Below are 15,360 nucleotides of genomic sequence, written 5' to 3' on the forward strand. Positions count from 1 at the left end.
ACACATACACACAAAGAGCAAAACCAAACAAAACAAGAACTTTGTAAGAACAGCCCTCATATCAAGGAGCTGTATGTTTTAGAAACCAATTCAAGGTCTACAACTTTACTTGAAACCCGAAACAAACATACAAATAAAAAACCGCCAAAACCCCCAGTGAAATAGTTACCTTCATCTCACAGATAAGGCATCGAGGATTCAGAAAGGCAAAGATAAAAGGTCATAGAAGTGGCAGGGCTGGGATTTCAAGCCTGGTAACTTACAATTCAGCACTCTGCAATTCACTAGAGAATTTTGTTCTCACAGAGTACTGAGCCGACAGGACATTGTTTAGACATGTCTGAAAGGGCATTCAGGGACCCAGAGTGGAATGACCAGGTTAGCAACATGGTAGAAAAATGCAGCCACCCAGATCGCTTGTGGCTACTCCAAAATAGTTTTCAGGAAGACTCAGATGGCATATGCTACCCCCACTCTGACAGTTTTGAGAAATCTTTTATTAGAAGATGTCCCAGAAGGCAATAGTTTAAAATCAAGCAATTCATGATTACAACTAAATACAAAATTTCAGGTAAACTTGCCTTTCAAAATAAACCAGACCCTTGCAACAGGCTTTTTTTGTTTGTTTTTTTCTTATACAAAAACAGTTAACACCACTTTGCAAAAAAGCATACAAAAATACAGTATTAAAAAAAAAAAAGACACCCACAGCATAACCCAGCAGCAGCTTATAAAACAAAGGCCATTCAGATGAGACTTTAGCCTGTTCACCACTTGTCTTCCCAAGATAGTTAGTTCCAGGACTCCCTTGGTGCCTAGAAGTCCTGCCCCAACAGGTACAATAGCTACTTCCAAAGCTTCATCTAGGCCAGGAAGCAATTGGAAGCCATCATGATTGGGAGGCAATTTGGAAGTGGTAGCTGGTTTTTGAGAGCCACAGGTTGTACTTAGTGTCTGTCCCCCACACTGTCCCCCTACTTCCAAGCCCAGGGCTAGCAGGAAGGAATCTGCTTTCCTGGGTAGAGTTCTGGAAAAGCTGATTCTTCTTTCAGGCAATGCTTAGGATCTCCTGAGGATGCTCACATCCTCACTGCTGCTAGCTTGGGTGACTTTCCTAGATTGAGGGCTGTACTTAGAGTCCACCTAGAGCTGCAGAACACAGCTGGAGCAAACTCTCCTAGTTGGCTGAGTAGCACTCCTAGAGGCACCCTGACAACCTACTAGGAAGTAAGTGCACCTTCTGGGGCATCAGTTGATCCAAGTGGAGCCCCTCTGAATCTCTCTGTAAGGCCCAGATTCTGGGGAAAGGATGTGACGCGGGCTGGCAGAGAAGCAGGATGGTGGCTGCAGAGCCAGCAAACTTCTTGCAGCTGCTCGAGGACAGGTTTGCACTGTTCCAGTAGAATGTAGACAGAGTCAAGATCTGACAAGAGAGGCAGGTGGGAAAGAGGAAGCGATAGGGTTCGTCCTTCCGAGACACCTTATATCTGCCTTGGGAAAAGGTTCCAAGCTGGGCTTCAAATAGCCCTGTAGAAAACCTGGGCAAGGAATGCTGTTCATGAGTCAGGATGCCAAGCCTTCCCTCAGGTCCTGGGCTGCGACCCATTTCTCTATGACTTGGGGAAATATTTCTGGTCTGTGTGAAAGGGTGCTGTGGTGGCCATTGCATAACAAAAGCAGAAAGAAACAAAAAGGTCCCTTGTGAGGATAGAAAGGTCCCTCTCTGAGAAGGCCCAGAGAGCTCTGAGACAAAGACTCTACAGGCCAAGCCCTTTCAATGTTCTTGAAGTCATTGCATTGAGAGTGGAGGGAAGGGTGTGGCCTAACATCCTAATATATCTTAAAGGTTTCCACTCCTCAGCTACTGTAAAGTGTCTGACAGTGAGGTAATGCTCCACGCTGATCAAGTTGGCGAGCTTGTCTTTGCCCAGGACAGCTTGCTTGTCTCCTGGAAAACAGAGCCTGGGGGGACAGTATCCAGGCCCAGCTGTCCTCTATCATCCCCAGAGACAGCAGTGAGAGCAGCATCCTTTCCTAGCCTAAAGCTCCAGCTCAGTGTGAGATTTCATGTAGGCTGCAGCCCCGACATCGTCCACCACCTGTTGCATAGCATCTGTCAGCCTTTAGTCAGGAGCTAGTGAGCTAAGCAGACCCCAAATCTCCTCAGTAGCTGCCTGCTGAGAAGCCAAAGGCGCCAGAGAAGGACAGCATTCCCATGAGTCAGGGAAGAGGGAGAATTGGGTTTCGAGGTTACCAAGTATGCAAGCCCTTATTGTTTGCGCACTGACTGCAATGCATTCTGGGATCTACTGTCCAGACTGCCCCGCTGTAACCAAAATGTGCAAATTACTAAAAGGGAGAGAGAGGTTAAAAAATAAACTTGTGTCTGTAAGACAGAGAAGTCAGGCTTTTTGGTCGGTTAGTAGCCACTGAGGTACGCTATTCTTTTTTGCAGTTGCTGTTGCCGACACCGGAGCTGCCTTTTCTCCGTAGCCATTTTCTTTTCAGCCCCCACCAAAGCTTGCAAGTATTCTAACGCCTTGCTTAGGATCACGACTTTGGGGGCCTTAGAGCAGCTGGCAAGGGTGGGAACCTGGTCCCGCAGAGCCAGGAACCGTGAGCGGAGGTCATTCCTCCTTTTTCGTTCCAAGAAGTTATGGTTCTTCCTCTTGGTCACGTCCTCAGTATCAGAACTGACAGGTTTGGGGTGGCAGGACTGGGGAGCCTCACTTTCTACAGGTGGGGGGCTCACAATCTCTTCTTCCTCCTCTTCTTCCTCCTCTTTCTCCTTGGGAACTTCTATCTCTGGAGCCTCCTCCTGGGGACCTGGCTCAGGATCCCCCTCTTGAGAGCAACTTTCTGGAGGAAAACGGGCAGCGTAGTTGTGCTGCTGCTGGTGGATGGAGATGTGGAAGTGTTTCATGCAGGGGTCCAGGGGGTCTGCTCGCACTGTGATAGTGACTGGCTTTCGGATATCCAGAGATCGCCTCTTCTCTACCGTCACCACGTCAATCTCTTCACCTTCTGTCCAAGAAGAGATATGAAGAGAAGAAATATACCCCATGAGGAACACATACATACACACACCCTACAGCCTCAGTTCTTAATGTCTCTCAGCTTGTGAGAATAGATGACACATCCATATTTTAGAGATCACCAAATTGAAATGAGGAGAGACCACCAATTCATTTATACCAGAGAAGTGCCATAGCAAAAGGGGAAATAAACAAGGAAAATAGTCTCCGGTTTCCTTCTGCACAACAAGGCTTGGATAGGAACAAAAGGTAGACCCAAGTCAATGGCCCCCAGTCTGTACAGGCTCTCTCCTCCCCCACTGAGGGGGATGGAGAGAAAGAGCTACCGTCCTGGGACAAAGTTTAGCTATAAAGATCTTCCCCGTTCGGGCTCTTTCATGCCCCATCAGAATTGTAAATGAGGGGTCTGTGGGCAGAGTTGCCCTTTGTTCCGGCCCAGCACAGCCTGCGCTAGGGGATTGTTACTTTTCACAAGTTATAAATCCTATTATTCCCCCACCTCTCTATTCTGCCATCCTTTCAGCCGAAGATGCAGAGAAGGGAGGGCTACAACCGGTTCTCTTCAGCCACAGAGGGGAGGGGAAGGGTTTCCCTCAGGAGCATTTTGTTCCCGGGTTCAATGGGTTTCTAAAGCCATCCATCATTTATAGGTCATCTGCCCCACCCCCACCTCTGGACCAGAAGAGGGTCGTATTTATAATCACAGGTCACGAGAGCCTCAGGAACTTTGCAAATGTACGAGCGACCATTTCCCAATGAGCTGCACCAGAGGCAGAGAAGGAACAGTAGAGTGACCCAGATACAAAGGCCAACATGCCAGGGACTCGGGTACACCAAGAAGTGTCCCTAGCTGGAAGGTCTGTGAGATGAAGCCAATCTGATCAGGCAGTTAGGGGAAGATCTTCCTGCTCCCCACATGTTGTAGTTCTCAACACAGAAGGCCACCTTTAAAGCATTCTGGCTGGCAACAGAAGAGCTCCAGCCTCTGCCTCTTTTGCATATCAGGAGGCTTGAGCCCCTTTGTCAGGAAGGTTTCCATTGTGTGGACAATCGCATTATTTCTCCATTAATAAAACCTGACCATTCAGCCCCCTTGCCTCAAAGCCAGTGATTGGCTGTCTAAGCAGTGTTTGGAATGCTGTTTTCCCCAGCCCTTAATCCCTATTGGCTGTGCTGTGCCGTCAGTCACACTCCCCACCCCTCCCCCTCATTGTTTGCAATCTGTTGCATTTTGTTCTAGGCCATGTGGCCAGAGAGTGAACCAGGAGCCCACAAACAGGTTCAGGTTAAAGGGCAGGTCAGAAAATGATTCAAGTTTCTGTACTTCCCAAACCTGTAATTTTCATTGTTAAACCTCACAGCACAGAAGGCTGTATCTAAGGAAGGTATCATTTAAGATCCTATTCTCCTTTGCAGAAAGTAGTATCACATTCTACAAGATAAGGGATGTCCTCAGCTAGACAACCAAGTTCATTCCTCCTCATTGTCAAAAGAAGAAATGGAGGCCCAGAGCAGCCTCATTCCCTGTTATTTTTATGATGGTCTGGATTGCAAATAAAGCTCCCCAAACTTCCAAAATGATGACCTCTCTACTCTAACGGCCCTTGTAGAGCTGGACCTTCACTAGTTTCTTGATCTCAAGATTTCTATTTGTGTCATTAGACAAACATAAATTCCTGTTGCAGGTTAAAAATGATCTTAACACAATGCATGGAAGAAAAAAGACTTTAATTTTGTTCTCGTCCCCCTCCATATGTGTACAATAACTTCCACATCCAGTTCCCCAGTTCCCTCTCAAAAGCCCGTTTTTCTTTATCACCGCAGTGACTTTTCTCTGTCGTAGTGAATGTGCCCGAAGCCTCCCGCTGCACCTGCAATAGACTCCTTTCCTGTACTTCTATTCAGTAGGGGGGTCAGAGGCTGGGGAAGAGCAAAGTGGTCTGACCTCAGTCTGCTCTTCACCAGAATGGGAGGAAGGCCTGGGGCGCTACGACCATTACTTCAATACTAGGTCTTCTGCCAGAGATGGGACCGAGTAGGAATGTTGAATGTGGAAGAGCAGCTGAAGCCCACAGATGTATTGGGAAGGAGATTGGACACCTTCCTAAAGCCAAAGCAACAGGCATCGTGTAGCTCTTCTCAAATAAGCTATGAGGAAGACCCTCTAAACATCAGGGAAGCCAGGGAAGAGGGCTCGGAAAAGACAGCAGGAGGCTGGGGTTCAGTTTGTTAAGTTCCTGTCTCTAAGCCTCAGTTTTCCCATCTGCTAAGAGAAACGTTTATTTCCCCCCCCCCACCTGTCTCACTGGTCACTAGTGATGAGGATGTGTAAGTGGTAAGGGCTGGAACTGGGGTAAGAGAAGAGAATTAGCAATTTAAAGTACAGCAGGCAGGAGACGGAGGTTTTCGAGTGGAGGAAGCTTTTGGTTCTGCACAAAAGGTATCTTAGTCTTTTCTCCCTTAGGGAAGTGTGAGTTTCCCAGGGAAAGAGGCAGCAACAAAAAAGCTTCAAGCTTAGAGTGACTCTTAAGGGAACCCCTTCAACCCCCCCCGCCCCAGGACAGAAATCCCCTACAGTCCAACCAGAGTATTGTCCTCTCTAAGCGCCAACCCTCACCAAGTCGCCCTGGTCCCCTGGGGCTCCAATCACCATCAGAGGGACGCTGGCTCCCTCCCCACTTCTCCAAACTGTTTACCAACACACCCACGTGCCAGACAGACACAGCTGGGGGTTACACCGACAGCTTCAGACAGAAAATGGGGAGGTGATGGGAAGGTTTAAGATCGAATGCCTGATCTCAAACAGCGGTACATAGAGCTCTGGCCACCCATGAGGTGCCTTCCTCTTAGCTAGCCCGGGGTGGTCCTTACCGGAATCGCTGGGGCTTTCGGACCCGGAGCAGGCCTGAGTCTTGGGCTCGCCCAGCTGACACTGGGTGGCGGGCGCTGGGTTACTGGCTTCCAGACTAGGAGTGCCGTCCGGGGTAGCGGGCGCTTTGGGCGGGTTCCCCCGGGGCGCGCCTGGGGCCAGCCTGTCGCTCACCACTCTCTCCAGACGTTCACGGGCGGAGAAGCCGCTCCACATGCAGTCACGGCGAATGATGGAAGCATAATTCCTGCCCCAAGCTTTCGAATGTCCCCGAGATTCTGCCTCGTCTCCGGCACCCCCTCCAGGCCACGGCTCCACGGGACTAATCCCAGAGGCTAAGTCCACGGCTCCGGGAGCGGAGCCCCAGGGCGGCGACGTGGGGGGCGACGGCACCAGCTCGAATTTCTTCCAGATGTCCTCGCTGGGCGCCGTGGAGCGGTAGAAATCCTCTCCGCAGTCATAGTCGTAGAAATAGTGCTGATACGAATCGAAGTCCATGTCCGCTCCCTGCGGGAGGGAAGGGGGAGACGTGCTGACTGCGGTGCCCGCCGAGGGAAGAGGCGGCTCCGAGTCCCTCGCTGCAGCCGGCTGCGGGGCTCTGGTCCCTCCCCAGGCCCACCAGCTTGCAGCCTGCGCCCTGGTCCCTGCTCCTGGGAAGCCTGGCCTGGGGTCAGCTCGCTCAGGGCAGCTCGCAACGGGCGGACCAGGCTGCGGGAAGCGAGTTCAAAGCAAACTTTGCCAGCACCGCCTGGAGCTCAGCTCCCGGAGCACAGCAGGGCCGAGCGGGGGCGCGCTGTCTCGAAGGCAGTCTGCAGCCTTGCAGCCCGCCGGTCCCCCGGGGACCCCTACCCGGGCCACCCGCAGCCTCACCTCGCTCCCGCCGCCCGCCACCTGGAGCGGAGCGGCTCCCCGCCGGCTCGGGGAAGCCCGGCAGCCCGCACACATACACATGCGCGCCACCGAGCGCGCGGCCCCGCACTCACGAGCGCGCCCCCCGCGCGCGCTCCCCCTGCCTCGCTCGCACACAGCAGCCAGGACGCTCCCGGGATCGACGCGGGAGCGCGATCTGCAGGCGCATTGTTTCCCGACTGCTTTATATCTCGTCGCGTGCCCGGGGCTTGGGGACCAGGAGGGGGGGGTGGTCCCTAGGAGACAAGCCCCTCCCCCTCCCGCCCCTCTCTCCGCTGGCGACAGGTGGGGCCGGCCCCACCTCCTGGCTGAACTGGTCCTTTCTGTTCTATCCCTTGAAGCTCCCTAATAAATTGTACGCTGGGGAGCGCAGAGCAGAAGAGCTGATGCAGCCCGCAGTCTCCTGGTGGAGGCGTGACTCTTCCAGAGGTTCCCGCAGTCCAGGCGATTTAACTAAAGCGGCGCTCCTCGCCTACTCAGAGCCAAGGACTAGAGCTGCCCCATGCCCCACCCTGCTAGTCTACTTCCCAGGGCGCGCCCCACTGGGTTCAGGTGCGTCCCACCCTTGATAGAGGTGGTGGTGATGGTGGGGCACACACTGCACCTCCACCGCGCCACCTGGTGGCCCTCGGCCCTGAACCCAGGCTTCTTCAACCCATTGCTTCAGCAACCGTTAGCCCATTCTTTAGCTCAGTGGCTCAAACCCGAATAGCAGTGAAGATTCCAGGCTAGGAAGCCTGCAGTCTATAATCCCTCGGAGCCCCAGTTTTACCTGTGAAATGAAGGGTTGGTAATTACTTCACAGGGTCGCCTGGCTGAATTTATTTACTAAAAAGATAGAGCATCTTAGGAAAGGACATGAGAGAATTCGAATGATAGCAGCTTTGTCCCTGGGGAGGGTAGTGAGACCTCCCTCTTCCCCTAGGTCATAGCTGACCCTTGACCCTTTCTTCACAGCCCTGCCTCCCAAAATTCATCCTCCATACAAAACTCTCCTAAGAGCTGGTTTAGAGATAGGGGTATAGAGGCGTGGAAACTTCATTCAGGCCCCTGTTTTGTGCTTCCTAGCTGTAGGATCAAAGTGTTTGAAGTTTTTCCTGGAAACCCTGGCTGAGATGATGGATATATAATTCCTTTGTGTTATCATAAACAGGCTACCTTTTGAGAAAGGAAAATACTAACTATGCAGCCTGAGATTTAGGTCTAAGGAAGGTAACTTAGGATAGCAGCCAATACATTTAGAATCCTCCACCTGGCATCAAGGTCTGGTGTCTGGTTGTCTGCCATCCTTCTCTTCCTCCCACCCTTTTTGTCTAACTACTCCAAACTGCGTGCTGTTGCCATCCTAACAGACTGAAGCCAGAAGGATAAACACTTCCCTTTGTTTTGGGCCAGGGGACAGGAGGTGTGAGATGACCCATGAGTTGGATGTGAAGGCAGGGGGTGTGGGACTCTCCATTTTCCATTTGTTGTGTCTAAGGTGTGTGTAGGACATCCTTGAAAGCAGGAATTGGCTCTTTCTCACTTTGTAGTCCCTGCACCTAGAATGACTTCTGGCAATATTTACGCACTGGCTTCCTGAGTGACCTAGCCACCCAGATTTTATTGACATGGCCTGTATCCCCTGCTCTGTGCTGTACTGGAGCCTAGAAAAGGCTCCAGGTTTGGTTGCCGCCCTGGTGCAGAGGAATTAGACTGTCTTTCAGTGTCTTGTTCTCAGGCTTGTAGATGGAGTGATTGCTGCACTGTCCAGGGTCTTGGTCACAATAGCAGAAACCAATATAAGCAGGAAAAGAACTTTTAAGGGACAGATATTGCTCCATAGAATTCACAGGAGACTGGAATCCATATTTGGAAAATAGGCCTATCTGGTTATTCATTTTGTTCTTTTTTTTTTTTTTTGAAACAGAGTCTCACTCTGTTGCCCAGACTGACCTCACTATATAAGGTCAGGTATGGTGGCTCATGCCTGTATTCCCAATACAACCTTCTAATGCTATAATTCCTTCACTGGAGACAATCTAGACTATTCCCTGATTAAAGATTTTAAGGTACTGAGGGCACAATGGCATACATCTGTAATCCTAGCTACCTGGGACGCTAACTACAAGAGGATCATTTGAGCATTGGCCAACTTGTTGAAACCCTGTCTCAAGACTAAAATGATTTTTCTTTAGGGATGGAAATTGAACCTAGGGTCTGATATAGGCTTGGGCAAAGGCTGTACCCCTAAGCCATATCACCAGACCAAAAGTATTAATAAAACTAAGAAAGTATTGGTGCTAGGCCAAAGGTCTAGGCCTCAGAGAAAGCCAGAAATCATGGAGATTTGCCACGGTAATCACCAGTAGCGATTACCATCAAGATCTCTCTGGGTGCAAAAAGCTGGTCCAGAGACAGAGGAGATGGAGGCATCATTCTTTGAAGTCACCCAGTTCCTCCCCCACCTTACCTACACTCTGACTCACGCAGCAATTCTCTGGAAGCCATTTTGCTCCCCATGTAACTCCGCCTACAGGGAAAGAATGCAATCAGCAACATAGAAATCCAGTGTGCTCCAAAACCTCACTTCCCCTTATAAATTAATGAATTGGCATCTGATTTAAAATATCAGTCTCATGAGCCCAGTTAATGTGTGTCTGTTCCGGGAAGACGCTGCAGCTTTTAGGACTAACAACTGTGGTTTCTGAATTAATGTCTGGACCCAGAATGGTGATAAATTCACCAAGGTAACAAATGCAACCCGAGAGACATCCAAATTATCAGCAGTTCTGTTGTTCTAATTCATTAAAATATATATACGCACTCACACTCACTATATACATATATATATACACATACATTGTATATATAGCATACATATATACACACACATAGTATACACACACACACACACACACACACACACACACACTCTAGTATGTGTGTCTGTATGTGTGTGTGTTACCAGTCCAACAGGTGGTTCCCAACCACTCCTTTCTTAAACAGTTTTCAGTTGGCTTACTCCATTCCTCGTTTGTTTCTATGTACCTATAAGGTATTGAAACATACTCCTCCCATTCACACCAGCTACAAAGGCTACTTCTGTTAGTCTATCATACTAAGTTATCAACCTGTCAGTTACATTTCTCTTTTCTTAGACTCATTGCCTGGTGACCGTTTGTCTTCCTATTGAGATCTGGACTTAGTGGTTTCTTGGCAGGTTTCACCACTCTCAGCCTAGTCTCTGATCCTGGAAATTCCCCCCTGCTTCTCTCCTGTGTTGATGGCCTGTCATCTAGAGCTCATTTCTTCCTCTTTCTTGATTTACTTCCTCACCCTGGTGGAGCACATCCTCCAACATCTGCCTGAGAAAGTGTGCTTGGAAAGAAAAGATTCTGAGACCCAGCCTTTCTGGAGTGATGTTTATTTATACCCTCGGTTTTAGTTGATAGTTTGGCTTGGTATAAAATTCTAGCTTTCCCCTGAGAATTGTAAAGGTGTTGCTTCTTGTTTCCTAGCAACTGGTGGTGCGCTGAGAAGACTGACATCCTTTGTTCTCTGATCCTCTGTGTGTCACCTGTTTTTCTTAACATTTCAAGGTTATACTTTGTCTCTAGCATTCTGAATTCAATAATATGCTCTTGTGTGGCTCTATTGTAATAAAGAATTTGATTGCCCTTTGTCCCTCGTCCTTAGGAGGCAGGAAGAGAGTTTTGGAATTCCCCAAGTACCAGGAGTATCTTGCTTATTCATGGTGGCCTTAATAGTTTATACTAATAAGGTAATTCATGATGGACCCTTACATAGTTTAAGATGACTCATGCCAGAGAGAATAACCATGTGATTAAAACTGGTGCTTTGAGCCATCTGGTATCAGTCTAATCTCTGAGGGAGATGATTTAGAGCCAGAATTTAGTTTAGTTTAGTTTAGTTTAGTTTAGTTTAGTTTTGGTGATTCCAGCAATGATACCTGCCACATCACAAACTCCCCATTCAGATTATAGGCTGATTATCATTATTTTTTACTATTTTATTTTAAATTTTATTTCCTAACTTTTTTCTTTATTCCCTAGGTGCTCCCTTTCCTCCTTTCTCTTCCACTTCCACTTTTCTGTTATTTTTTTCAGACAGTATTTGACTTTATAATCCTAGTTCACACCGGGCGGTGGTGGCACATGCCTTTAATCCCAGCACTTGGGAGGCAGAGGCAGGCAGATTTCTGAGTTCGAGGCCAGCCTGGTCTACAGAGTGAGTTCCAGGACAGCCAGGACTACACAGAGAAACCCTGTCTCGAAAAACAAAAAACAAAACCAAAAAAAAAAAAAAAAAAAGTTAAGCTGAGCTGGGCAGTGGTGGCACACGCCTTTAATCCCAGCACTTGGGAGGCAGAGGCAGGCAGATCTTTCTGAGTTCGAGACCAGCCTGGTCTACAGAGGGAATTCCAGGACAGTCAGGGCTCTACAGAAAAACCCTGTCTAAAAAAATAATAATTTATTTTATGTGTTTTTTTTAATGAGCGTTTGCCTGTGTGCAAATATGTGTATCACATACCTGTCTGGTGGCCAAAGGAGGTCAGAAGAGGGTATATCCCCTAGAAATGGAGTTACAGATGGTTGTAAACTTCCATGTAGGAGCTGGGGATTGAACCTGGGTCCTCTACAAGAACAACCAGTGTCCCTTGACACTGAGCCATCTCTCTAATTCCCTTTTTTCACTTTCTTGATAGTGTCCTGGATTCATGATACTTTTGTTAATTATAAAACAAAATGGCTTCATGGTTTAAATTTTTTATTTACTTTAAAATTTTATTTTATGTATATGAGTGTTTTGCCTGCATGTCTCTCTGAGCACTACATGTGTGTTTGGTTCCCTCAGAGGCCAGAAGAGAGCATCAGATCCCCTAAAACTGGAATTACAGATGGTTGTGAGCCATCACGTAGGTCTTGGGAATTGAACTCAGATCTCTGGAAGAACAGCTAGTACTCCTAACTGCTGAACCATCTCTCCAGCCCCTTTTACTTTAATTGGTGGTCGTGGTAGTGGATGAACATGTGTGCCATGGCACATGTGTGCAGGTCAGAGTTGTTTCTGTCCTTCCACCTTCATGTGGGTTGAAGAGTTACACTCTAGTTGACAGGTTTGTATGGCGAGTGATGACCTGCTGCCTCTTTTTCTTTCCTATCTTTTTTTTTTAAAGATTTATTTACCTATTTATTTATCTATTTATTTAATGTACGCAAGTGTACTGTCCTTCTCTTCAGACACACCAGAAGAGGACATTGGATCCCATTACAGATGGTTGTGAGCCACCATGTGGTTGCTGGAAATTGAAGTCAGGGACCTCTGGAAGAGCAGTCAGTGCTCTTAACCACTGAACTATCTCCCCAGCCCCTTTTCTTATATTTTTTTTTTTTTTTTTTTTTTTTTTTATATGGAACGCTTCACGAATTTGCGTGTCATCCTTGCGCAGGGGCCATGCTAATCTTCTCTGTATCGTTCCAATTTTAGTATATGTGCTGCCGAAGCGAGCACCTTTTCTTATCTTTTTACTCTCTTGTTCTTTCTTTCTTTTAAATTTATTTTCGGGCTGGAGAGATGGCTCAGCCGTTAAAAAGGCTAGGCTCACAACCAAAAATAAATTTATTTTCATTTTCATTCTTTCTTTTTCTTATCATTTTATTCTCTCACTCCTCCCCTCCTTTATTTTAAATTTATTTTCAGGGGCTGGAGAGATGGCTCAGTGGTTATGAGCACTGACTGCTCTTCCTCTTGAGTTGAATTCCTAGGAAGACATGGTGGCTCACACCATCTGTTATGGGATCTGATGCCCTCTTCTGGTGTGTCTAAAGACAGCTACAGTGTGTGTGTGTGTGTGTGTGTGTGTGTGTGTGTGTGTGTAATAAATCTTTAAATTTATTTTCATTTTCTGACAGGGTCTTGGCTGAAACTGGCCTTGAACTTCTAACTCTCATGTCTCTGCCTCCTAAGTTCCAGGATTACAGGGTGCTACCACTGTACTTACCTTATTCATCTTTTTTAAATAATAAAAGTCACATATGCATAAAGAATTGCTTTTAAATTTTTTTTTCTGATTTGTCCTGTCAATGTTTGATTTTTATACCTATCTTATAGACTTGCATACCCAGAGTCATGTAGAAATTTCTTGGGTGAAGTCAGATGAAATGGCACATGATCCCAGCACTCTGGAGGCAAAGGCTGGCCAGCCTGGTCTACATAGTGAGCTCCAAGCTAGCCAGTGACATTCTATCTCAAAATAAAAACTCAGATAAAAGGGGTTGAGAATTGCAAGAGGTTTTTTTTTTGGTTTGTTTGTTTTGCTTTGTTTTGTTTTTTGTTTTTTCGAGACAGGGTTTCTCTGTGTAGCCCTGGCTGTCCTGGAACTCACTCTGTAGACCAGGCTGGCCTCGAACTCAGAAATCCGCCTGCCTCTGCCTCCCAAGTGCTGGGATTAAAGACGTGCACCACCACAGCCCAGCATGGCAAGAGTTTTAAGGGGCCTCAGTACAAATGTTTTTAATGTCTCTCTGTAGCCCAGGCTAGCCAGCAATGTGCATGTAACCCAGGCTGGTTATGAACTAAAAATCTTTCTTCTTCAGCCTTCAGAGTGCTGGGATTACAAGTGTGAGCCACCATGCCTGCCTGAGTTTTTAGTTTTGATAAGGTCCTTAAAGAGTAGGGTTCTAGTTCTTATGTTTAGATTGAGACCTTTGTGTGCATTCATTGTGTGCTGCGTGTATGAGTGGTATATGCACATGTGTATGGACAGGTGTGCACAGAGGCCAGAGGAAGGCAATGGTTGTCCTCCTCTACCACCCCTCACCTTTCTTTTTCTTGATTTTATCTTTTTGAGACAGGGATTCTCTGTGTAACCTTGGCTGTCCCAGAATTCACTCTGCAGACCAGGTTGGCTTCCAACTCACAGAGATCCATCTGCCCTTGCCTCCTTAGTACCACCACTGGTATGCACCACCACTGGCTGTCTCCTCACCACCTCCTTTTCTTTGATGCAGGGTCCCTCTCTGAAACTGGAACTTGTGTTTTTGCATAGGCTGGCAGCCATCCAATAAGTTCCAGCACTCGTTTTGTGCTAGACCCTCTCTGTGCTGGAGTTACGGGTTTGCATGAGACCAAACCTGGCTACTGGCTGGGATCTGACTTCCAGTCCGTGTCCTTGTGAGCAAGTGCTTTTGAACACCGGGTTATCTCTCCAGCCCCTATATTTGGATCGGCTTGAATTTTCTCTTCTTTTCTCTTCTTCCATCTTCTCTTTCTTTTTTGACAGGGTCCTGCAACATAGCATAGGCTGCCTTGGAACCTTCCATTCTCCTGCCTCAGCCTCTGTGGTGCTGGGGTATTCCAGGCATTAGATACAACTCCCAGCATGAGGTTAGTTTTCATATGATAGGAGGTGTGTGTCCAACATTTTAAAATGTCTCTTTCACTTTGCCCTTTTGTGTTGTGAGAAACATCTTTTTCCTAAACCATGGCAGCATCATGGCACTGTTGGAGTGAGTGGGGATGATGACCGCATGTGCTCCACCCTCACAGTCAGCCAGAAACCTGCTCTTCCTTTCACAGGACAGCACTTCTTATTTTCATTCATCAGATTGGGCCAGGCAGTGTGGAGGGCTTTGAGGAGGAGGGAAATTCAATCTGAGCCTTGAGGATGGCTAGGATTCCAGGGACTAGGGTTGGAGCATGGGCAAGGCCCCTGAGTCTGAGGCCTAGCACTGCAAAAAAACAATTCTCCCAGTAGAAAGGAAGGGATATGGCAGAAGATGAGAAAGGAGCGTTTGAAGCTTTTAATCAGACCAAGGGCTATTTTTTTTTATTCCATATCGGTGGTTCTGTTATCTCTGCTTGGGTTTCACTGCAAAGCCACACTTCCCTTAGAACTTTCTAAGGAATGCAGCCTTGCCCTAAGCACAGTGGGAAAGGGTTCTTGGGGACTTTGTGCTTCACTCTGCAGACAACCTGAGGAAGTGACCAGGCCCAGAGGGACAACAGCAGCTTTCACAAAGAGAAGCAGGTTGCACAGATGTCTCTTAACACTTAAAGGCTGCATCAAACTAGACCAGCTAGTACTAATCCTAAGTTTCCCCATCAATAAGGTGGATTCCCCACTTGGCAATGCAGTGCAGAATTAAACTGCAGTCTGCTTAGTGTGGTGACTTGCCTGGCCAAAAGAACTTCCAAAGTATCAGTTTTCTGTTCTATATAAAAAAATATTGGTGGGGTTCGAGTCAATGATCTTGTGATTTCCCAGTTAAGGCTGGGGACTGGGGATGTCACAGGTTTGGGGAGAAAGAAACCCAAGTGGATTTTGACTTTGGGAAGAACACATCCCAAGATTCCAAGCACAGTGGGGGTGGGGGGTGTCCTGAGCTCAGCTATCTGATTGGCTCCTGTTCCTTCTCTGTGGACATCCAGCCTTACAGCCTAAAGTGGCTCTTCCAGTTTGCCTTCTTTGAGAGAGATTGATAACTGGAAAGGGAGAGCTGTCCCCCAAGCCTGTGGGGCTCATGTAGCCATCCTGAGCTGCTA

The 15,360-nt window shown here is 47.7% G+C and overlaps 1 protein-coding gene and 1 non-coding gene across 2 annotated transcripts; both read right to left on the minus strand.

Moving 5' to 3' along the window:
- Positions 1-476: 476 nt before the first annotated feature.
- Mycl (MYCL proto-oncogene, bHLH transcription factor) lies at positions 477-7,251 on the minus strand. The gene is made up of 3 exons (XM_028773853.1): positions 7,115-7,251; positions 5,907-6,411; positions 477-3,024 (listed from the first exon to the last, which is right to left on the minus strand). Exons 2-3 carry the CDS (start codon positions 6,400-6,402, stop codon positions 2,420-2,422), a joined length of 1,101 nt encoding a protein of 366 aa, XP_028629686.1. The 5' UTR covers positions 6,403-6,411; positions 7,115-7,251; the 3' UTR covers positions 477-2,419.
- A 4,969-nt stretch (positions 7,252-12,220) lies between these two features.
- Positions 12,221-12,327, minus strand: LOC114626454. Its single transcript, XR_003712239.1, has one exon. It is a non-coding gene; the product is annotated as a U6 spliceosomal RNA (small nuclear RNA).
- Between the last annotated feature and the right edge of the window lie 3,033 nt (positions 12,328-15,360).

The sequence above is a fragment of the Grammomys surdaster genome, unplaced genomic scaffold (assembly GCF_004785775.1).
Source record: "Grammomys surdaster isolate TR1022 unplaced genomic scaffold, NIH_TR_1.0 235, whole genome shotgun sequence".
Taxonomy (NCBI): Eukaryota; Metazoa; Chordata; class Mammalia; order Rodentia; family Muridae; genus Grammomys; species Grammomys surdaster.